Source organism: Nyctibius grandis, chromosome 10 (assembly GCF_013368605.1).
Source record: "Nyctibius grandis isolate bNycGra1 chromosome 10, bNycGra1.pri, whole genome shotgun sequence".
Taxonomy (NCBI): Eukaryota; Metazoa; Chordata; class Aves; order Nyctibiiformes; family Nyctibiidae; genus Nyctibius; species Nyctibius grandis.
The window spans coordinates 34,124,895-34,149,309 of NC_090667.1; the positions used below are offsets into that span (position 1 = coordinate 34,124,895).

General features: G+C 43.5%; 1 protein-coding gene across 1 annotated transcript in view; it reads left to right on the forward strand.

Moving 5' to 3' along the window:
• GRM7 (glutamate metabotropic receptor 7) overlaps nt 1-24,415 on the forward strand; it is a 229,659-nt gene that overhangs the window by 176,097 nt on the left and 29,147 nt on the right. Inside the window, exons 7-8 of the mRNA XM_068408860.1 lie at nt 539-678; nt 19,739-20,674. Coding sequence (XP_068264961.1) covers nt 539-678; nt 19,739-20,674 — 1,076 coding nt within the window. The remainder of the gene's footprint in view (nt 1-538; nt 679-19,738; nt 20,675-24,415) is intronic.

Here is a 24,415-nt window from a genome sequence, read left to right on the forward strand (position 1 = left end):
TTCTTTTCCATCCCAACTGCATGATGATTATGGGAATAAGAACATATTGTGGAGGAGGAAGCTATTTCTGGATGCTAGTGAAGATTCACTAGACCTGGGCTGACTTCTGACAGCAGTATCTCTCAGAAGCAGATGGAACATTTTCTGGGTGAAAAAAAAAAACATTTAGAGGCTCCATTCACAGGAGCGATTTTCACTAAAGAACTCCCTGAGGAAAGAGATGGGAGGGAGGCTGGAGGGCAGGAGGAAAAGCCTTCTGATATTTCTTGCGTTGTGCAAAGCTGGAGTGAAGTAAGGCTGATCTAGTTTTGCTTTGTTTTATTTTTAGTTAGTAGGTTGGGCGGTGATAATTAACCTCTGAAAGAAGGCTAGGATGATGCCACTGTGTCCTGAAGTGTCTGTTTTAGGAGGCTGGGGTGATAGATGCCCTTTGCCTGAAACACAGTTGCCAGTCTGAAAGCTCTCAACTGTGACTAAGTAAAATAGATATTGTAAAGATTTGGCGTTGGTTGGATTTTGTCTTGTTTCCTTCCTCCAGGCAGTGCTGGCACTCCAGTGATGTTCAACAAAAATGGGGATGCCCCAGGGCGCTACGACATCTTCCAGTATCACACCACCAACACCAGCACCCCAGGCTACCGCCTCATCGGCCAGTGGACAGATGACCTCCAACTCAACGTGAGTCTGTTTTATTCTTTGCTTGCTCTTTTTTGTTGGGTATTGTCACTAAATGGTTTTTTTTATCCTGCAAAAATTAATTGGGATCTTTACTATTTCTTCACAGCTACATAATGTATTTTTTTTTGCATGTTATCTTCCTTTGCTCTATCCTTCAACCTTTTCTGTGTACCATGACTACCAAATCTCCTCATACTAATAGAGACATTAGGTGATCATGCAAATTTTATTACTTGTGTGTGTCTGAAGTCCTTAGTTGCCAACTTGGAAAATGAAGCAATAGCGTGTTGGAGTTTGAAACCAATGGGCTTTCATTTGCAGACACTTCAGTTTTTCTAGTCATACTCTTCAGCTGTTCCTAGTTTTAGGAAAGCTGTAACTAAATGTTTTTTGAGTGACTCACTTTTCCGGTGTTACTTTTAAGCACATAGCAACGATATCCATATGAACGAGATGGCCTTTTCATAATGACGCCTAAAGAAAAACAAGCACGTAAGAGCAGGTGATCAAAGACTCCCAAGATACTTGGATGTTTCCCAGTTGAAAAAAACACAACTGGTGGCTGAGGAAGCTGGAGACTCTTGTGTCAGCCTTGTCCATACAAGGATGGTCTGTGACAGGTCTCTGGAGACCTGGGTTCAGGCTTCCTGCTTGACTTTGTGCAAGTTGCTTGAGCCTCAGATTCATGGAGAAGTGGTGCCAGTTTAACCTTAGTTATTTGACTCCTTGTAGGTTGTTATTGAAGCACAAAGTGTTTTCAGTTCAGTTTGCTCCTCAGCAACAGAGCCTGAATAAACCCAAGGTGTTCCTGCAGTGAAGCGCCAGTTGCTACAAAAGGGTTTTCCTTTCTCAAAGCTCCCACCTGAGGTTACGCCAGCTCCCTCTGCTAACATCATCCATCCTTGGTGTGTTATGGCTCCTTCCCTGCCTCCTCCCTGGATTTCCTTTGAAAATAGTGTGCAGGGTGAAAGGGAAGGTGGTGTGAGCATGGTCTGGCCACGATGCACACTCCAGAGGTGGCCGTGTCCTGGTCACAGCAGCTATGGCTCGTGCCTTGGTCTCTGTGTGTGAACCTGGCATGATGCTTGCTGCACTTGGAGGATGAGACCCATTAAATGTGGGGAGATCTGAGCTGCTGCTCTGGCGATGCAGCTCTTCAGCTGGGACGCAAGCAGTGGGCTACCGAGGTAGGTCAGAGCACCATCGTTTGGAGTGTAACCGAATGCAGGACCCTTTCTCTTCCTATTTTTAATGTTTACACACCTTTTTTAAATAAAGTAATTAATGTGGGTTACCAATGATCCAGTCTTTGAGACCGACGAGAATATTTTGCTCCTCTTGAATTTTGACTCATTTTGATGTGCTATTTCAGTGGTTTTCAACTTTTGATGTTCTATTTAAGGAAAAATACATTAACTTGCAATTTATAGTTCTTTTAGCAAAAATATGAATATTTTATTAAGTAAATCCTTCTTTATATAAACTACACATCCTGATTCATTAATATTTAAAGCTAAATTAGTGGAGCTTGATTTGTATTCCTGTTGTTGTGTTAAATGTTTCCATAAAAAGCACGCTTTCCTCACCCTCCTATCCTCATGGCCACGGGCTTATGTCAGTAGTTGGGATTCTCTCAGTAACTTCCCTTCTACTCACTTACAGGTCGTAGTTCCTCACACAGGATTAGCATTGCTATGATAGTCCCTGTTTGTATTTTTTTACAATAATAAAGAAAATTGTGGAGTTTAGAGAAGTCAAGGATTCCCTAAAATAAGCAGCCAAAATAATAGCTACTATTAAATATATCCCAGGAAAAACTACCAAAGGCTACAATTTATCTTCAGTAATTATTGTGGAGATAACACTTCAGGGTATATTTCCCCAATTCTTTTCTTTAATACCAACACAAGAGGGGAAACAAAAGGACGTTTGGTGAGAGTGCTAATTTTAATTTGGCAAATGCTGAAGCGGTGCGTTGTTCTCCCAGAGGCTTGTCATCCTGGGCAGTCTGGTTTAGCTCTGTGTCTGCATCTCCTCACTTACAAAGAGAAAAGTTGCTCTGCCCCATTATGCAGGCCTTAATGGTAAGGACACTCCAGATCTCAAAGGCGGAGGTAAATAAGTGCTGAAGAACATCTTAGGTAAGTAAATACTTTCTTCTTTATCATTTTTCTCATTAAAATATGGAGCAAGAACATTTTGCCATTTGATTTTCCTGTTCAGTCTATCGTCAGTCGAGGCTACACAGTATATGGCACCTTCCCTTTCACAGTATTTTGGAGTGAGAGGCAGAAGCAGGGGGGCACAGGGCTGATTAGCCTTGATAGCTGTACCAGATTTTTTATGTAAAATTGCAGAATAACTTCTCCTTGCATTTCCCTTTCTGTTGCGTGACAGTAGATAGACTGAAGAGATCTTTAACAACACGTTTGCAAGTCTTAAAATATGCTACATCAGTTTGTTTTCTTTGTGTTGTCATGAGTTTATAAACCTGGTTTTACAAAACGTCTGAGACTGTATATTTCTCTCGGTCCTGGTTGCTTCTCCACATCTTTGTATCACCTTTGCTTTTTATGTCTGCCAGAACTGTTGGGTAAAGGCAGGTGACTGCTCCGTACGTGCACGGGAGCCAGACTCTGCTCGCCCCTTAGCATGTTTGTGTGTGAAGTGTCTCCTCTGAGTGCAGGTGGCTCACCCTGGGGTTTGCATTTCTGCATCGGAGGTCAGGATGTGGTCAATAACCAAGGCAATGTTTTATGACTTTTCACTGCAGCAAACTTGGGATGTAATGTAGTTTTTATATAAGGACAATATAATCCCCAAATTTTCTTTTGCTTGCTTGATGTCAACCTAGCGCAGCTCTGCCTGGTACTCAGTGATGATTTAGTGACAATTTTGGCTGTCTTTCGCAGATATCTACACGAGGATAAAATGAGCAGATGTCTAATTTTAAATGGCTTGGCCAGCACTCCGTGAAAAGCTGTTGCAGTGCTTTGTTCTCCCTGCAGCGAAGTTGTGATTACAAGCTGCCCACCCACCTCCCATAAGAGGTCATGGAAGAGCACCTCTTGCTTCTCTCTTTTATGAAGATGATGTCAAGCTCTGTCAGCCCCTTTTGGCCCCCTGCGTGCAGATTTAGCGTGCAATATTTGTAGTTCACGTCCTCCTGCAGTTTGAAACTCTTTACCCTGAATGTTAGGATCAGAAATTTGGCCAGCTGCATCCCCATTGCAATCCAGTGTCATGACCCCCTCAGCAAAGATACAGCTAATGCAATTAGGCCATGAAACTGTTGACCACGGTAATGTTGGCATCTGAAACCAGGACTGGGTTTTACTGTGTGAGTGTTGAGGGTACGCTCATGTATTACAAGGCAGTTGCATCATTACAGGGAGAACTATTTTGACTGTATTTAGCTTTAATGGTGTGTTTCAAAAGCACAAAGTGCTGGTGGTGAAAAGGAGGAAATCTGCCATGGGGAGAAGGAGGTGTGTGATGTACCAGCTGGTTTTGGTTGGTTTATTTTTCAAATGGGTAACTTTTTTTTTTTTATTTTAGCAATAATTAGATCTCTTTAACACTTGTGCTGTTCAAGCAATAGGAAACAGTGAGGATGACTGTGGGTTAAGCATGAAGGCAGAGTGGCCAGGAGACATAGGTTCTGCTTTCATGCCTTATGTTTCACTTTGAATTTTAGAAAGATAATTAACTCTTTGTGCTCTGTTTTACCCCATGTATACCATAGATCCAATAACAATAGTTATTGTCTTAACATGTGTGCCTTTATTTGTTGGTCTCTGTAAAGAACTTTGAGGTTGCTCAGTAGGAGGCACTGTAGGAACGCAAGGAACTGGCTGACAAGCTCTGATATGTGGCTGGCTTCTGTGAATGAAGCTTCCAAGGCTTTGAGGTGCCTGACAAAACCAGAAGCTTATCTCTCCTGGAGGAACTGATGTGCCTGGAGGAGGGGGAAATGGATCACTCCTACAGGAACTGCAGGTTCTCATGGGAAATTTGGTGATATTGGTTCTTTCTCTATATAGAGTTAACTCAGCAGGTTCCAGGTTTTTTATGTTTTTACATCCAAACCTCTGCAAGCATCCCTGAACTGTCAAAATCAAAAAATAAAGAAAACAATCCCTGTGAAACTGTTGAATCTTATTTTTCCAGGGATTTGTCTTCTGCATACCCTATCACAGCAGCGTTCTCCATCACGTTCGCTGTGACTCCTTCCCATAGTTGTCTCCACAATTTCCCTGCAGTGCCTGAACTCCCTCCCACACCCCTATGTCATTTGCTGTGCAAGCTACAGCCTGTGTCGTGGCTGTCGTTGAATTACAACTGGTTGGCTGGCTGGCCAAACCGAAAGAGAGGTGCTCAGTGTTGGTGGATCTTTCTTCTACCCGTCCACTGAGTTTTACCAGTCCTGCAGACACATCCTTCAGAAGCATCTGCTTGTACTTTCTGATCTGGCAACGACTGAGCTGTTGGGGTATGGAGATCCTGCACGATGGACTAGAGACCTTGGCTGAATACCAAGAAGGAAGCTCTCCGTGGGGGAAGTGCTCTCACCTCTGTTGCGTGGTGGCGCACCCAGCTGAGATGTTGTGTTCATCTCGTGCCATCCCTCTGCAACTTGCAGCGTGGTGGCGGACGTGACGCCCTGTTTCACTTTCATCTTCAGGGGCAGTTAAATGGTTACAGGAGACCTATTTGTTTGCCATTAGAGAGGGAGATCTTCCTAGAGCAAGCTAATGTTTTTGTTGTTTGTTTTTTTTTTTTTCATTTTGATTGTCTAATTAATGCTGTACTTCTAGCCTGTTAGTGTCCTCATAGGGTGCGTCATGTTTTAATTGCATTGGCAGCTCCAGCTTGACAAATGCGCTGTTCCAGCTCCATGTTATGGCTCATAAAGGTGCCACTGGGCACTCGGGTGCTGATCAAACACTGCAGCACATTTTCAGGATGGCTGAAGAAGGTGTATCCTTGACTGATAAAGAGCAATGATGGAAAACATGATGTCCTGTCCACTATTGTGCTGTAGAGATTTCAAGTAGCTCTTACTTGAAATGTGTTTCACTTCCAAAGCATCCGACAGGGTTAACTGCAAGCTCCAGATAAAATTAAAACATTTCTCTAATTAATTTGTTTGCAAACAGAAACAAATACGTATTAAAGATGCCTAAATATACTGTGTGCAGAGATAAACAAAAACATCTGTATTGTTTTATAGATGTGGCCTTGAATTGTAAATTGTTTAGTCCCATGAAGCAGTGTGCAGCTTGAAACACGACTGCTGGTTACATGGGCTCTTCTGCCTGCAGCTGGAAGGCTGGCTGCTTACAACTCCTCACGCTTTTATTAATTTCCTCCAGCAATAACTGATGTATTGCTGCAATCTTTATAAACAAGCGCTTAGAAGATTAGTAGTATTGATAATTATCAATATGGTTCCATAAACACGTACGTTATAGATCTAACTCCCCTTATAAATCCTGACTCGTGTTATACGGTGCAAAGGAAATCGCTGTGTACTTACTAACTCTCTCCTCCTTGGGGAAATAGCTGTATTATGTTGTTTTCTTCGCTGTGGGTTCAGGCCAGTATTTTAGAGGAGCATGAAAAATGGAAAAAAAGTCTTACTTTAAAGCAAGTTCCATCCCTGTACCTCAGAGCATCTGGTCCTAGAGCAGACAGGGGGTGCGTGTAGCTTGGGGGTCAGCCTTCACCCTACGGATGGGAGCCACCGCTGGCCCTGCCAGCAGGGAGGGACGGGTTCAAAGCGACTCATTGACGAAGGGAATGATGTGACTTCCATGCTGCAGGTCTTTTTTGTCCACGAATAGAAATATATTCAAAACTGTGTAATTGTCTCTGCAATTTATGCAGATCCTGCACGCTTCAACACCTACTGAAGCTGTTTGGGCTCAGGCTCATCTATCTACATGCCATAAACATCTCTGTTACAGAATCTGGCAATAAGTGTTATGAACAGCAAGCTAATGAAAAGAGTAATTAAAAGTGTAACCTTCTGACAAGAGACCTCCACGTACCTGACTTTTTTGGTAAAAGACTCAGAATGGCAATTAGATCCAAGCAACTCTTCCGCGAAGTTTGATGCTCAGGAATTTCTGCCAACAGATGGTATTTTTCTAAAATAATGTCTTCAAATTTATTTCTATTCATTTTGGTTTGTTTTTTCTTGGGGGTAGAGCATGTTCAGAGCAGCTGGATTATTTTTTCAGAATATTTTGTAGCAAAAGGTAAATCTTTCCACAGCGTGTGCAAATTTCAGTGTATTGAAAGCCTGGGATTTCCCCAGTTCTGGTAGGAGGAGGGGAAAAGGGCGAGTATCTGGCCAGTTAGAAGTTTTTGCTTCAAATAGCAAGGGGTGAGAGAATTTCACCACAAGGACCATGGGATTGTTTTGGGGATTTTTAGACACTTCTTTTAAAAGAACTTATTTGATGTGGTATTTGCAAGTATTTTATCTGAAATTTAAAAATAGAAATTTTACATTTCCCAATGTAGAAAACTTCAGCATAAACAATTTCACCTTATATGTGTATACATGGACGGATGGATGTATATACATGCACAGACCTTTGCAATATATAATTCTTAAGATTTCTGTTGGTTTGCAACATCTGAGTAAGCTCAAAATCGTGGTTCAAAGATTGTCAAGACAGATAAAAATTGGTATCAATTTCCTTTCTCATTGCAGTTATTGTCCCATAAACTGGCCCTTGTAGTGTCATTTCCTATTCCTGTTGCAGGCTGTAATGAGAAGCCAGTACAAAGATAATACATCTGTGTTACAGCCTGGAGCCTGAAATCTTGGGAGCTGGTGGGCTGACAGGCGGTATGCGTTATTCAGGTGTTACAGTGTCATTAAAGAACTTCAGTAAATGAGGTCAGGGCGTTATTTAAAATTAAGGTTTTAAGTATTAAGCAAGATTTTTGCTTTCATGTATCAGTGCAGAACCTTGAGCTTTCAGCTGATGCAGCCACTTGCTGAAAATTACCACCGTTTACATTCTTAACGAAGTTGGCTAAACCCTTAGGTCTAATTAGCTGTACATTACAGCATGTTGGCATGCATGGAGGTACAGTTGTATGCAGAAGGAACTGGGTTTAAGAAAAGCCGGGACATGGCACTTAGTGCCCTGGTCTAGTTGCCATGGTGGTGTCAGGGCAATGGTTGGACTCGATGATCCCAGAGGGCTCTTCCAACCTCATTGATTCTGTGATTCTGTGGTTTCTGATAGCTGCAAAAATATGAATTATTTTAGCCACTGTTGCCTCATTGACATTTTTGGAAAGTAACTTAATCCAGGCTATTTTTTCCCACGGGAATTCTGCTCAGCCTGTGCTGCTCCTGGTGTGCTGCAACTGCTGCTGACCCTGGTCCTAACTGGGGCTATGGCCAAGTGCGGTGGCATGCCGTATCTTCTCAAGGCACTCTTTGGAAGTGTTATTCTGCTCCAAAATAACTAGTTTTATGTTACATAAAAAAGTTCTGGGTTGCTTCTTCAGCCATTTACACCCTGTGGAGATGAGGTAAACCTGCCCGAAGCCCCTCTCCCCCGTGGCACTGTTACTGACGCTGCATCTTCTGCTCCCCCAACCCTGGTCCTGTATCTCCACCTGCTTTTCAGTGTCACATCAAACAGTCATGGGGTGGCACACGGCAACAGTCTCGCTCAGGGGGCCACGGGTGCCTGGCTCTCTGGGAATTATCGCGCAGCACAAGCACCACTAAATGCAAAGTCCTTCCAGAAACATCTACAGCCTGTTTGCAAAGCCCTTCGCCATAGCTGGGCATTTCTGAGCTCGGTCTCCATTACACCGTCAGCCAGATTGTACGCAGGTTAGAAATTTAAAGGTGAATAATTACATCAGTGGTACTAGAACACCTCCCAGTTACATGTTTTGGCTAGCAAGTTACCATGCCCAACATGTCAATAGCTGCAATGTATTCTGTAGTAACAGACGTTGTTAATTTTGTTCTGTCATTAGATTCTGTAATCTTTCATTGCTCGTGTCAACCATGACCGGCATGAACACCTTTAATTATCTTGACTTGCAGAATTAACTTTCGGCCAACTGGAAGGGAATTTTTCAAACCACTGGGCCGCTGGATGACCATATGCTAGTTCCTTAGTCCTCCAGCAGGTCTCCAAAATGCATCCTAACAGGCAGCGGGACTGGAACCATGTAGGTCCTGCTCACAAGCTGTGATTACAGCCTCACTTGGTAAAGGCTCCTAGAATAAAACCGGTGTGGTTTGTAGCACCGCAGATGGTTTTGATGCATTAGGTTTAAAAACGGCTGCTGTAAATAATTTTTATTCAGATAAGGGCAGAACCTCAAAATATATGGTGTGGACCAGTGTGGACCCCTTTGCTCTCTGTTACTTGCCATATGTGAAAATCATGGAAACTATTTTTTTTAAAAAAAGGTTATTCAGTGAGTTGAGCTTTCTATATAGACTTTTACTATATCAAAATAGGAAGGCAATAGTTAAATCTTACACCTCACTCTGAAAACTAGCTCGGACTTGGAATTAAAGACGTGAAATGCCATTTCCTCTTTGTTATTGACCCATTTTGCCTAGGCAGTAACGTACACCGTGTGAGCAAAGCGGAGTGAATTAAGCTATGTCAGCTTTTGGCAGCTCTGAGCCTTGGTATAATTTACCTCCAGGTCTGAGAATGTCACAAGGTAAAATGTTTGTAGGGATATAAATGCTAAGAGAAAGCAGGCTGAGAGAATGTCTGAGATGTATTACTTACCTTTTCAAAGGCAGGGAAAACCAGAAAGGTAAGGAGCTCATAAAAGCTATAATGGAAAAAAATTACGTAGCAGAAGACTTGGTGACTTCAGAATTTGCTTATCATGTGGTGTTGTCTTAAATATCCATGAGCCTGTAGGCAGGCAGACTTCTGCTCTGAGAATGAGTAATGTAAGAAATAGATGGTCAAAAAAAAAATCACTAGGTTTTTAAAACAGGTGATGGTTTTGCTCCTACACGTCACTGCTTAAATCCTTTTTTGCAAGTCTAATATACTTTTGTCAGCAAATACATTCAAGAGCAAATACTTTGCTGGGATATTCTATGGAAAATTAACAGGTTTGGTTGCTTTTGGTGGGAGTAATAATGTCAGTTTGTGTGTTATGGAGGGTGTAATATTCTTCTTTTAATACCCGAAAATGGAAAGATGCCTTTCAATGACAGATGTGTTTGGTTGCGTTTGGAGTTCACGCAGCTACGTAGAGAAAAACACCACATATGTGCTGCAAAGCTGCTGTTCTGGTGTTTTTATTATTACACTTGTATGCAGAGGACGAATGAAAGACGCAGTGGTTTCTGTTGAGATGCTCATGTTTCGAGAACTGGGGCGTGCTTTCCACGTGCAAAACCTGGAAGTCGAGCAGTGAGCAGGATTACGGGCTGTTGGACTTTCGCTGCCTGTGATTTGAGGTTGGCAAATTCTCAGGAGGTGTGGGCTGGCATCCTCCAGTCACACCAGCAGTCCTGGGACAATTAACAGCAGCCCCAAGGCTTGCTCGTTTGCCTCCATTTTTATTTATTGAATTTGCCTGTAAAATTTTTTAAGGTTTTGTATTAACAGATGTGGGAACTGTTGGTTTAAAGCTATTTTTGTAGGTCTAAAACATAATCCAGCTGTGTTTTGTGAAATGAAATTTTGCTACCATACAGATGCGAGTGCCAAGGATAGTGAAGTAGAAATTATGATGATTGCATAATATTGCTCTTGTTTGCTTTAGAGGGGAGAAAGAAATCCCATAAAGGCTATTTAAAAAGCTCTGCACACATCAGGACCATGTGAACAGTCCTTAGAGTTTCCAACAGTTAAGCAAAGCATAAAGGTTCCTGACAGAGTACATGTATTGAGTAGGTCAAAAATAATCGTTTTTTAAATGTCCCTGAATGCTGATTTCCATAGAAAATTGACGTGGTTTGCTGCAAGACTATAATATCGGATATATAGTTTGCATTTTAATGTGTCTCAAGCTAATCGTTCACAGGATAGGCAATAACAGCCCCAAATAAACAGCTGGAAAGGGTCTTTAGCCTGCTCTTAAAATTTGAGGGGAAGCCTTTATTTGCTTTGTTTTCCTTTTTTATTTGTTTCTTCTTCCACTGATCTGAAAATGTACATTTTATATGAAAATGCTACGTTAAATATTTCCCATGAAACAACCTTGTTTACTTGTAGATTGCACCTTTTAATGGTGCAGAGGATAGATGTTTGGGTGTTTACAGTGGCACACAAGCATCTGCCTCCCCATGGTGACTCTCATGAGATATTTTATTCCGTTCTGGCAGTGCCTGTCCTTTAGACTGGCTGGTGAAGGGCAGTACAGACTTAAACCTCTTCGCAAAAGCAGAGCTTGGATGCCTTTTCCTTTCAAAAATACAACTGGAAAAGGTGGTACAGGCTTTTCTCCTCCATCACCATTACGTGAGGTCTGAGGATCTTTGCACGTGGTCCCCCCTCACCTAGGGTGAATCCAGCCGTTCCCTGGGAGAGGGGAGCGCGCCAGGATGCTCTCCATGATTTTAATGAGTGCATTGACCTGTTCATGGGAAGGAAAATTCACTGTGCTGGAAGGGGAGTGCACAGCTGGGACTGTCTTACAGTTAAATACTTAGGGTGTTTGACCGGAGGGAATTAGTTACCAGCTCCAGTCCTTCTATTAGTTTTCGAAGAGATGGAAAGGGATAGTGAGGGCAGGGGGGAAAGTAAGGAGGTTTTTTGTTATTGCTTTAGTATGAAAAAATGTGATGAGGCACAAAATTCCTTTGCTTTGCAAGGTTAATTTAACCCCTGCCCCCCCCAAAAAAACCCAAAACCCTCTGTTTTGTTTTTTTTTTCCAGAATTTTAGTGGTATTTCAACTAGACCAATACCATTATCCTTTAAGGCAGGGTGTGACTGGAGGGCCAGTATTTTTATTCTTATTAATTTAGATATTAAATCAACGGAATGGTGTTCATTTTTAACCTATGTTGCCTGTTTTTTCCATGCTGTCTCGGTCCACCTGGTTCTGTGCAGACCAGACCAGTGTCCCAGCCCCAGCCAGCTGCCAGCCCCAGCCCTTGGCCACCTTCCCTCACAGCCACATCGCTCCCTCTCCCCGCTCTGTTTCAGTGCGACGTGACTGCAGCGTTGATGGAAGAGTGGCCCCGAGTGCAGTATAATTAAAGTCCCATTAGCCAACCCTAATTTTCTGTGCACCATCTACTGTTCTTTTAGGGACCGATTGACTGAGTATAACCTGAGCAAGATAATTTAATAGGATTAATAACGCTGCAGCAATCCAATTAGGGCCTAAATGAGTTAGGTACTGAGTTTCACTCAGAATTTTGTATTTCTTTCATCTTGCCTCCCCGGCCTGCGTGTCATTATGCCGTGCACGCTAGGCGTGATGAGAAAATTACTGTACCATTGATGCTGATTCTTTAAAAAGGGAAAACTGGGACCAAATAATTTGACTGGCAAATACTGGTCTTTGAATCAGCTTGAGAATTAGTAGGATAAATAAACTAAATCATTTTGAGTTGGCAGGCACTTCAAGATAAATGCTATCCAAATTACACACATGCCATTTGGGACACCTCTAGTTATTACCCTTTCCTTTTTGAAAGTAGTATATCAGATTTAGCAGATTCATTCCTTTTGCACAATCATAAATAATGGGAAAAAAAAGAAGTTATTAGCTCATAAGCAGAGAGAAACATAAAGGGCTAATGCTTTTCTCAAAACTTGGGTAAGGTCAATTCATGGCTATACTGTGAAAAATAACTCAGAAAAGGAGTTTTCAGGAGAAAAGCAGAATTTCTGGATTTGCTTCTAGACGTGGCATTGTCATCGGGTCTTGTTATTTAGGGCTTAAACTTGCCAATTGCTGAGCGTTATGGTCACGTTAGAAGCAAACACTTGAATATTTGATTTTGTTTGCTTAAATGTGTGAGCAATTGCTTTGCCCTAACGTTAAGCCATATTTTAGGTGCTTTGGTACTTTGGATTGAGGGTTTCTCGTCATCCTGCACAACGAAACCCTTCAGTCTTGATGCTGTATCGAGACTGAGCAAGGACGGACACTGAGCAGGTACAGAACTACAGACACGTGGGAGGTTCTGGTGGGGTCAGTGGGCACATACTGAGAACTGCGTGCAGGTGGCTATATACCCAACTGTCCTGCTTTGGCCTAAACCAGGCCCATTTTCCTTTCAGTGATTTTTACTTTCAGCTCAGTCTCTTCTAAGTAACTGCACTTTCTGAAACTGACTGCATGTTTTGCAGACAGTGTCTGCTTCCAGGACTGATAACGCTCAAAGTTTGTAGTTATCGCTGAGGCACTGGTAGGGATGTTGTGCAGAAAGGCTCTTGCTGTACTTATTCTTAGAGAAACCAAGGTCACTGCTAACTTCCTCACTGCTTATGAGTGAAGAGCCAAAGGGGGGTCGCACCTGCAGGGAGGAGCAGGCAGGGCAGGTGACCCAAAATTGACCAACGAAGGTATTCCATCCCATCCACGTCATTCTCAGTAGAAAGCGGGGGGATCACGAGGGTCTCGGGCTTCTGGTGCTTGAGCCCTCGGGGCCCGCTTGAGCCTTTGGGCCTGCTTGAGCCCTCGGCCCTTTCTTCTCCCTTCTCGCCTTTCTGGTATGGCCGGTGTCCAAGGAGGACTCTGTTTTCCTGCTGCCCCCGATCCTGATCCGAGCATCCCTGAATCCAGTTCTCGACCGTCGCTGGGCCCAGCCTGGGCCTTCCCAGAGCCTGCCCTGCAGTGCCGGTGGTGACAGGGCCAACATCGGGGGAGCTCGATCTTGGTTTTGTATGTATTTGTATATATTTGATTATTCCAATATTATTATTATACTCTTTTTCATTATTATGGTTTATTAAAACTGTTTTAACTTTCCAACCGTTAAGTCTCTCTCCCTTTTCCCTTTCCCTTCGGGTGGGGGGAGGAGGGTTAACAGAGAGCGTCTGCCACAGGTTTAATAGCCGGCCCAGCTTTAAACCGTGACACCAACGAACCTAAAAAGCAGAAGACAGTAAAGATCTGAAATACCTTTATTTGAAGGGAACTTTGTTAAGGCTTTTTCCACCAGAATAGTAAAATATTGAAGTTTTTCTTATGTAAGTATGTAACTGGGCCACTGCACTTTGAACTGAAATCTTTCATCTTCTCCCTTTTTGTTTCGCGTGGCAGTGTATGTGAAGCCTGTTGCGGTCAGACTGCTCCTGTTGAGATCGAGGTGGTTGGTGTGCATGGGGTGGCTGGGGACACAATGCAGGCTTGTGCTTCATCTCTCTGGTAACAGATCCTGAGCGCTGGGCAGACCCAGAGGCAGGTGAAGTGGCAGTGCCATGGTCGTTCGGGCACGGTGACTGTTGTTGGTGTGAAGGAGCACATTCCTCACTGTTCTTGCTGATGAGAGGTGCCAGGCTATGTTTTTAGCTAATTCACTCAAGATTGTGACACTAAAGGACAAGCCAGTTTATGCCAAAAAGCATTAAATGCTTGAGAGGAGTGTCCAGGCTGCTGTTTCCATAGGCCTGCTTTCATTGTCCCGGTTACTAGCCAGACAAGCTGTAAATTGCTCCTTTAATTAAGCAGAATTGTATCCCCTTATATATGACAGGAGAAACATCAGGAGCTGGCAAAAGGTTATGAGCAGTGAGATGCGCGGATGATTTTTCAGGCTGGAATTGTGGTTTACGTGTTCTGCCAGTGCCACCTCCTCTGAGCTTTGCCAGGTGGCACAGCCATCCTGGTCCTGCCTGCTAAAAACATACAGCTTTTTAAAAGGGCTTGCTATTGTTTAATGGGCTGCTTTACTTTAATTCCTGTGAATGTGCGTAGGCATGTCTGCTCTAAATACCTCTGATCGAAATCCTCGTTCCTACTCAGAGTTCGTGCAGTCATTAGCCAGGAAGAAATGTACCCGCCTCTCTTCAGGGATAAAACCTGTGTCAACACTTCACTGGGTTTGACCCACATCCTACAATTACTTTTTCTCAGAAATCTGTAGCTGGCAGATCAATCATTTTAAAGAAGTAAAATAATCTCTTGCCATCAGCGTGCAGAGGGTATTGCTCACATCTCCTTCGTCCTGTAAATGCCGTATGACACGAGCTCTCTAACGAGGCCAGTGTGTGTGGAGTTTGATGCAGCTCTGTAACAAGGCTAATGGTAATGAAGGTCAAACCAGTTTGGTTAATTACTGAGCTCCGTTCAGCCACGGGGACTGGATTCATAGCCAGAAATGTGACAGTCCCTGCGTGTCCCTGTCCTGGTGTAACTGGGCTCAAACTGGTGCTGAGGGCACCCAGGTGAAGGGGATGACTCCCAAGCCGGGTCCTGCGGGCGGGCTGGCGTGGGACCATGGTTTCAGTCCCCGCGGGGAGGGGAAGGGACCGGTGGCTTCCCAGAGCTGGTACGTTGTCCTGCCAAAGCAAGGATTCTGTTTAAATAAAGGGTTTGTAGTTTCTGGGGGTTTTCTGCACTATCCTGAACACGTATTAGTCCTGCGCTGCTCGGAATGCAGCGATTTGTTCATCACAAGCAAAAACCATCGGGATTTTTTGCCTCCGTCACCTCGCAGGCTTCGCGCTCGTGTTAAGGCTTTTCTGTCAATCCCCTGCAGGCAGTGAAATTAAAATAAGTTACAGTGTGGGGTGAAACACCTTATTTGCAGTGTCTGGGCAAGTCACTGGAGTAGCCTTGCATCTTTCTCTGGTAGTTTGGCATATCGTTGCTGTTATCTGTTGAAGGGATTTCGGTTGATATTTTGCGGAAGGCTCTGTTGACTGTGTGTTATTGACATATTCTTAGCTTAAAACCACTACCATGTTAAAGCCCTGGATTTAGAAACTAATTAGAAGACATTAATAGCTAAGCCCTAAGAGCTAAGTCATGCAAATATTGCTATCTGTAAAGTTGAATATACAAAAACTGTTTGAACTGCTGACTTAGTAACTGGAGTCTAAAAGCAATTTGTAAAGGTGGCAATAAATCTGAGCACAATCCTCTGCAATTGTTTTCTAATGTGTCCGTGAAATTAATGGCACCGTTGTTATGAAAGTCGTATCAGAGAACGTGGCTATTTTTTTCCCCGAGTAGGTTAATTATCACTAATGTAATTATTTTTGTACTGATTTTTATTTTAATCAAACATTGCATGAAACGATTTAGTTCAGAACAAATAGCTTATTACAGAAATGTTTGTGGTAGTGAGAGAAAAAAAAGCAGCGACGTTTAAATTATACACATATATTGAGTTACTTTATTCATTAAAATGAACAATTATGTTAGGCCTTATGAGACAGACTAAGCATTTCTTGTTAATGTTTGTTCTGTAGTGAACATAATGAGGATTTGTATTGGAAATGGATCCCATCCCTCTAGCTCGAGCATTTATGAACTGGGTGATACGTAGGAGTTGGGGAAATAAATGGGTGCTGCATTGCCCTGTGGTGGTGGGGAAGGCGCTGGATCTGGGAGGGAGCTTTGTCTTGTCTTTTTTGTGGGTTTTGTTTGTTTCTTTGCTTTTGGGTTTTGTTTTTTTCCCTCTGTACTGTGGTGGTAGGGCAAAACAGTGTCCTACTGTAACATAGTGGCTCTACTGGATCCAAGAACCACGGAGCACGGCCGATTTGGAAGTTCATTTTTCATCAGTTGTTTTGAATGTCCTACAATGAACCAGGTGTGGGGGTTGTTTCCCATTTATCGGGTCAAATCATCAACGGGTGAACTATAATAGCATCAGTCTGCACATCGTACTGTTGAAGATGTGCCAATTAACATGGTGATAAGTGGATGATGGGTAGATAGGTAGATACGTGATTATTCAAGAGTGAGACACATGTGCCTACAGCCTCTAGTGGGGTTTGCATCCTTCCCAGATGGATTTGTAAGTATATAGCACTCTTCCATGGATCTCAAAGGTTTTGTAGGTCTTTGTCATAAATATAGCTTATAGGTGGGGAAATGGAAAAAAAAAAATACATGAAATGCCTTGCCCAGGTTGCTCAAACTGGCCTGGGGGCAGGGTCAGCAAAAGAGCAGCTTTTGCTGAAGGTCCTCCTGCAGTAGTTGGGGACAAAAGTTATCCTTGCTGTTCTGTCAGGATTTTATGATCCTGATCCTGAAACTCCTCAACTCAAAATCTTGAAGCAAGCAGTTTCCAGTTCATAGTGACTAAAAGCATCGGGAAAAAGTCATTGAATATAAGCAGGTGTAGATTTAAGTAAATGCAAGAAATGGCTGAGTATAACAATTACTTGCCACAATAGAAGTTTTTTTTAGGTTCAGGTTTTCAAAAGCTAAATTATTTCAAAGAAACTGCAGAAGAAGCTGGAAGAAGAAGGGAGGGGAAAAGGGGGACAGAAAAAAAAAGTACATCAGGCACAATTGTCAGATCCTAAAGCAGCCAGATACACAGGTGAACATTTTATTGCTTTCGTTTGCGTTTCTGAAAGGAGCTATGAAACAATAATTAATTTCAAACACAACAAAAAGTTTCAAGAATATTCTTTTCTGAGTGGGAAAAGTGTCTCTAACTTGACTCAGATTCCCATCTCCCAGCGCCAGGCTCTGGTGCCCGCTGGTTTATCTGACAGGCAGTTTCCATCGTTAATTTTCTCGCCAGAAGCAGCAGAGCGCTGCACATCTTTGAGGCCAGTGGTACAGAGTTATTGTGGTGTCGTCCCAGGAGACCAGAAAAAGGACTTTCCATAATTTTGCCTGATCTTCTGTTTATCTCTTTACACACGGTATCTGTGCAGAAGAAAGTACCTTTAGGCTGTCCCAGCTACCCGGCAGTGCCATGGAATACATTTGAGAGTATGGAAATTCATCCTTTTATAGTCATAAGGGGGTGGGGATATGATAACACATTAATAATTCTGTGGTTCTGTGAGATATCGGTGAGAATCCTTTCATCACTGGGTCCAAATCCACGCAGTTAGGATGCCTTTCTCATTTCTTACCAATCCATGCTGTAAAAACAGCGTCAAGTAACTTCTATGTTTAATAGTTACAACAGAAAACGGAGGCTCCAGACTGGATCGATGTGGCTCACTTCCTAGCTGTGCAGGTAAGTTATAATTACCCTGTCTCAGCCTACTTTTTAAAAGGGCAAGATACAAATCAGCAATTAAGAAGTGTAAAAGAAGATGCAAACTGTCGGTCAGTTGATTTTTTTTTTTTTTTTTAAGGAATTGTCATGAAATTTTTCACACCTGCTTTATGGGTCAGAAATCCTGGCCCTGGTTCTCTTCGCTCACTCTCTCTTTCACTCTCTTTCCTGCTAATGTCTTTTGTCGTGCCTCTGCAGCAAGTTACACTCACACATCCCAGCTTACTCCAGCTCTCTTGCAAGGCATACGCACGATCTAGGAATTCAACTCCAGCTTTGGGAAGGGCTTGCTGGCCTTTCCTAGCTGGAGCAGTGACAGAGTTGGGCACAGAAATGCCTGGCTCCACGTAAGAGCTTCCAGTAAGGCCAAACTGCCAGTGCAAGTAATGAGTGTTTGTATTCTCCTTTATCATCAGTATTCCTTTGGCTTCTGTAAGCTACTTGCCTTCAGCTCGGTGCAGTATGAAAGAAGAGTTCATGGATTTTTTTTTTTTTTTTCAGAATAAGTTGTGAATATTGAAGGTTAATGAAGTTTCTCAAGCAGTGGCAGACCTCTAGAATATCTGTTATTGAGGGATTATTTGTATAATGTTCTCAGCAGAGACTCTCGGTAGTACAGGATTTGAGCCATGTATGACTTCAGGGGTTTATTTCACATATATGAAATGAAGTTGATACAGGATCTATTTTGAATTAAATTAGGAAAGTGCAACTTAATCCTTCAATTTAAGACTTGCAAGCCCCAGTCTTCCTGTATACATTAATAATCAAGGCAGCTGATTCAAGAAACTCATCTTACAATTTTTTACTTGTAGGAAAAATAGTGGAGCTTGTGAGCATTTAGTAAAAATAGCTGATTTTTTTTTTTAATAACACTTATTCACATCCATCCCAGGAGATCAGGTTTTATATTTGGAAAAGCCATACATGCATACACCCACAGAGCAGCTATTGGAGCTACTGAAATTTTGCTGGGCAGCTGAGTTGGTAGTTGGTGCAATGAATTGGTGCTGAGAACGTCAGGACCTTCCCAGTGGTTCCAGTCTGGACTGTTTCAGGGGGGCTCCAATGCTAAACCTCCCTTGTGCTTGGAAACTGGTTAGTGGCTTTAGTCTGGAATAGTTTGAAATTATTTGTGAGTCTGATTTTCTGCAGTGCTTGGGAACCTTTGTGCACATACTTTGGAGTTTATGTTTCTTAAGACTACAGAACAAGTGAGACTTTCCACTTATTTAATATAATAATTTATAATTTGCATTCCCAGAAGCACGTATGGTATTTCGAAAGGGGAATGTGACTTTGAAATGAAATATCTAATTGCTGCATTTTTCATTGATGACTATTTTCTTTGTCCTTCATATTTCTCACATGGCTCATCTTGCAGATCTTGCCACGTTCTCACTGATTCCGTACCCTCTATAAGACACATTTCCACCTCATTTAAAATATTAACCTGGTCAGCAGTAGTTCCAAGGGGGAGATCTCATGTTCTGGTCTTGGTAAGAAGCCCCAAGCTCTCGATGCATGGAAAGGAGTTTTGTGAATGTAACTCCTGCCTTCCCTCAAGCCATTGCAGTGTTCTTACTAATTTTCATGAAACAAGGAAGAGGTTTACACATGATGTTGTGCGTCGTTCCACCAGAATTAACTACTAATAAAAATTAAGGCAGTAAATACAGTCATGCATTAGAGTCCCATGCGAGACACTAGCTGTGTGGTTCCTGGTGCTTTTCCAGGAGTCCACCACATATAAAGTTTATCCGTTTGGTTTTTCTCTGTTGTAGGTTCCCCCTTGGTCCTTCCCCCCTCCATTCCCACCCTGGTTGTCTGACAGTGATGTCTAAGTAACCAGCCTCTTTCTATTTCACGTGTCTTGTAGATCGATGAAATGCAGTGGGGCAAAGGAGTGCGTGAAGTCCCGTCCTCGGTCTGCAGCCTGCCTTGCAAGCCAGGAGAGAGGAAGAAGATGGTGAAGGGGATGCCGTGCTGCTGGCACTGCGAGCTCTGCGATGGCTATCAGTACCAGGCTGACGAGGTGACTTGTCTGCTCTGCTCATACAACGAGCGGCCCAACGAGAACCGAACGGGATGCCGTTCGATACCCATCATCAAGCTGGAGTGGCACTCGCCCTGGGCTGTGATACCCGTCTTCTTGGCTATGCTGGGAATTATTGCCACCATTTTTGTCATGGCCACGTTCATCAGATATAACGACACTCCCATTGTCCGGGCTTCTGGGAGGGAACTCAGCTACGTCCTGTTAACAGGGATATTTCTGTGCTACATCATCACGTTTCTGATGATCGCCAAACCAAACGTTGCCGTGTGCTCCTTCCGGCGTATCTTCTTGGGCTTGGGGATGTGCATCAGCTATGCAGCCCTGTTAACTAAAACAAACCGCATCTACCGCATATTTGAACAGGGCAAAAAGTCAGTGACAGCACCTAGGCTTATAAGCCCCACGTCGCAGCTGGCGATCACGTCGAGTTTGATATCTGTTCAGCTTCTAGGTGTCTTTATTTGGTTTGCGGTTGACCCACCCAACATCATCATAGACTATGATGAGCAGAAAACTATGAACCCTGATCAAGCCAGAGGAGTTCTCAAATGTGACATTACGGATCTACAAATCATTTGTTCCTTGGGTTATAGCATTCTACTAATGGTTACGTGTACTGTGTATGCCATCAAGACTCGGGGTGTCCCAGAGAATTTTAATGAAGCTAAACCCATTGGATTCACTATGTACACTACCTGTATAGTATGGCTTGCCTTCATTCCAATATTTTTTGGCACTGCCCAGTCAGCCGAAAAGGTAGGTGAAAATGAACAAATGTGCATCTGATGTATCAGGATTCATTGCAGTTATAAATTACATGCTGATGTTCAGCTTTATGCAGATTTTAAAATGAGCTATCCAGTTGGCTCGTTACTGAGACATATACAATATATAGCACTGTTTTCCTTCTCCGTTTAGCTGGTGGGCAATTCATTTGATAAACTGGCAAATAGTCAATAACAAACATATTAGCCATTAGTTTTATTGTTGCATCCATTTCAATCATATCTGTTCAGTAGGATAAGTGGGAATTAGCTGTCATGTTGTCCAGAAGGAGGCATCTCTTAACTAAATCATCTTCAATACAAGATGTAAGCAAAAAAACTGTCAAAAAATAGTCAAGTAGACTCCTGCGCTCTGGAGTTCAGCAGCGAGGACAGTGCTTAGTCTGTGAGTGCCTCAGGGCACATTTACACCACAGGGTATATAGGCTGTCCTGAGCTCCAGCTGCTGAGACTAGATGGACACTAGTTGCAGCTGATGCCGGGATGGTACCAACGTTAACAGCCTCTCTTGTATCTCACACAAGGTAACAAGGAGAAAGTCACTCCCTTCTTCCCATTATAGGTGTTGGTGAGGGTGGTGGCCCTGGAGAAAGAAGGGAATAAAGAGCCAGAGGACAGTGTGATTCATTTTCCAAAATATTGTCGGAAGGTCTATGGGCCAGAAAAACCCTTTTCAGATTTGCACTTAAAAGTATTTAAAAAGGGAGAACATTAGATGCTCTGTGTGTTTGAGTATACAGGATTCAAGAGGTGAAAAATCGATCTGCTATTGGAATGTGTAGGGCTAAATTGGACTGTGAGTGACTGAGCATTGCAACTCCAGTTACCTCCTGGGTCTCGGGCCCTTCTGCACATTCCTGTTGCTGCCCAAGTGGCTCCAGCTAATGCTTGGTGACAGAGATCAGGTTTTACTTCTCGCTGAATCTTGTTTGGAGATAGCTGTAATTTCAGCGTGATTTGGCAGATACCTGCAAGCCTAATCTTTAAGGAGGAATGAAAATATTAGGCTGTCCTGAACTGCTGTCGGACTGTTTTACCCTCCCCGGCCCTGACCCCATCTCCTTCCCCAGCATACTCCAGCTGAATCTAGGCATCATCTACCTCACCTCAGATGTTCTCCCATGGATCTTGCGTGGATTTAGTAGCGTGCTGTCAGTTATCCCCACTTAACTGAACCCAAACTTCCCTGTGCAGGAAAGAGCTTTGGCATCTGGCTGGTTTTTTCCCCCCTCTGTCTTCATTTAATGTTTGTTCTTTAACACAAGACTCGGGCAAGCTCACTGCTGTGGATAAAATTACTGCACCTTTTAAATGAGTGACCCACTTTCAGATCCCAGCTAACACATCTCATTTTAGGCCAGGGATATAGTTTCCAAATTTGCAGTTGTTAAACCCGTGGGTTATTGAAGTAAGATTGCAGGAGGACAGCAGTGCCGTTTGGGCAGGTCCAGCTTTGGCTGCAAGTCTCTCCCATCGGAAGGTGCCTGCACCAGAGCTTTGTGCCTTGCAGCTCCAGAGGTTGGTCGTACAGAGGTTTGCGATGGTTTTGGCCTTGGTTCACCAGTGGGAGAGGGGATTGCCCAGGAGGAAGCCGAGATTACGGAGGTTTTCACGTATCATCTCACCTCTGCGATGGGCTTTACCTTGCATCCCAAAAGGGAATTAATTTCGACTGGAAAGGAGGTCTGCCAAGCCTTACAAATGCTTCAGACACCTCTGCTCTCCCTGTCGAGGGAGAGATAAGAAACAGCAGAAGCGGCTCTAAACCCAGTTGGGCCCGTTTGTGGCTGCGGTGTGATGCAGGGAGTACAGCGCAGCTCCTGCGCTCCCTGCCTGGCAGTGCTTTGGGCCCGCGGGTGACCAAGACAACGTGCTTTAAACTGTTGTCTGCAAAGACTTAACCAGGTGATAGAAAGACCCAAAGGCGGCGTTGGGGACAGGGGACATCCCTGCCTGCCGCAGCCCGAATGCCTCGCGTGCTGCTGGGGCTCGTTGCAGCTCCGTGGACTGACAGCTGCCCAGTGCGATGGGATCTGTGCGATGGACATGCCTCCAACGCGCGTGACTGCTTACGTGGCGTCCCTGTAGATGGTCCATCTGGCTCCCCCAGCCCCTGGGCGCTGGCACACGCGGGCTGGAGCGCGTCTCACCAGCGGCTGTGCCAGATCCGAGCGCGATACCCGGAGCTTTGCCCCCCCTTCTGCACTACGCAGCGATCGAGCTGCAGTAGCTTTGTTGCTTCGCTTTCTTTTCCGTCTCTCTTTTTTTTTGAGTGGGGGTGAGGGGATTGTACTTTTTTGTGATTGCCAGTGATTTCCTGTCAGATGTTTTCTCTTGGAAATATTGTGCTTAAGCTTAGCCACGCGGGTCTTTGCTGAAATGGAAATTGCAACCTGCTGAAAATCTCATGCAGCACAATCTTTTAAACTGAGAAATGGCGTTATATATAATGTTGTGATTTTCATTGTATGGATTTATTTTATTTTATCAATAAATACAAGCATAATGTTGCTTGGGAGAAAGCATATTGAAAATACCTGCCTTGTTCAGTGTAGAAAATAACAACAGAAGAACTAGAAGTATGCTGCAAGTAATTCATAAAAGGCAAATAACTCCAGCAGTGGCATTTGCAGCAGACTGGAGGGAGGCGGTGTGGTTTGAGGAAAGCTAGAGAGCAGAGTTTGTGCTAGAGGATGGAGAGAAAACATTCAGTGTGTGGGAGGTGGCACATGGAAAAAGCAAATTCCTGACCTTTTTACTGCTTGCATTTGCTCAGTTTCTTTGTCTGCTATCTAGAAATTCAGAAAATACATGGTCAGTTGTAACTTCTAGGCTTGTTTCCTAGTGGGCATGGCATGTGGCTCTCCTTACCGTGTTTCACCGTGCTTTGAGTTTCTTTGGCTTTGATGCAATGGTCATGTAGCCATTGCTCCACACCTGGGAATCGCTGCTGTTGTCTGGGTTTTGGGGATGTGTCTCAGAGTGGGGTTTTTTTTGTGTTTTCCTGTAACTATTAGTATATACTCTATTGAGAGCAGCCTTGCGGAGAAGGACTTGGGGGTGCTGGTGGATGAAAAGCTGGACGTGAGCCGGCAATGTGTGTTCGCAGCCCAGAAAGCCAACCGTATCCTCCGCTGCATCCCAGCAGCATGGCCAGCAGGTCGAGGGAGGGGATTCTGCCCCTCTGCTCCGAACTAATATAGTGGGATATGTCATCATTATAGTTTTATATTTCACAGAGATTTTATTGCCTCGTAGCTGTGATTACTTTTATTTAGGAATTGCTAAGATTAAAATAATACATTTCTGGATACGTCTACAAGCTACTAATAACTGTCAACATGCTCCTGAATATATTCTCCAAATGGGATTTTTTTCTTGAGGTATTTTCAAGACTTTTTTCAAGTTAAAAACATTATAATCCTGACTCCTAGTGAGCGGTGATGGTTTCTCAGCCACTGTGGCCTTCCTCCTCGGGAGCTTTGTTCGTCCTGGAGTGAAGAGAAGTGGGGACAGGTTGACCATGCAGTCATTGTTTGCCATCAGCTTATTTCTGCATCCAGATCGCACGACCCTTTGTTTTGTTTTTTTTTAATTGTAATACAACCACTATGAAGGCTGAAGTCCTTAATCCCATCTACTCTTCCACCTCCCTTCCTGATTCTCTGTTTTTTTTTAACGCCCATTTTATTCAAGTCAATAAGCAGGGCAA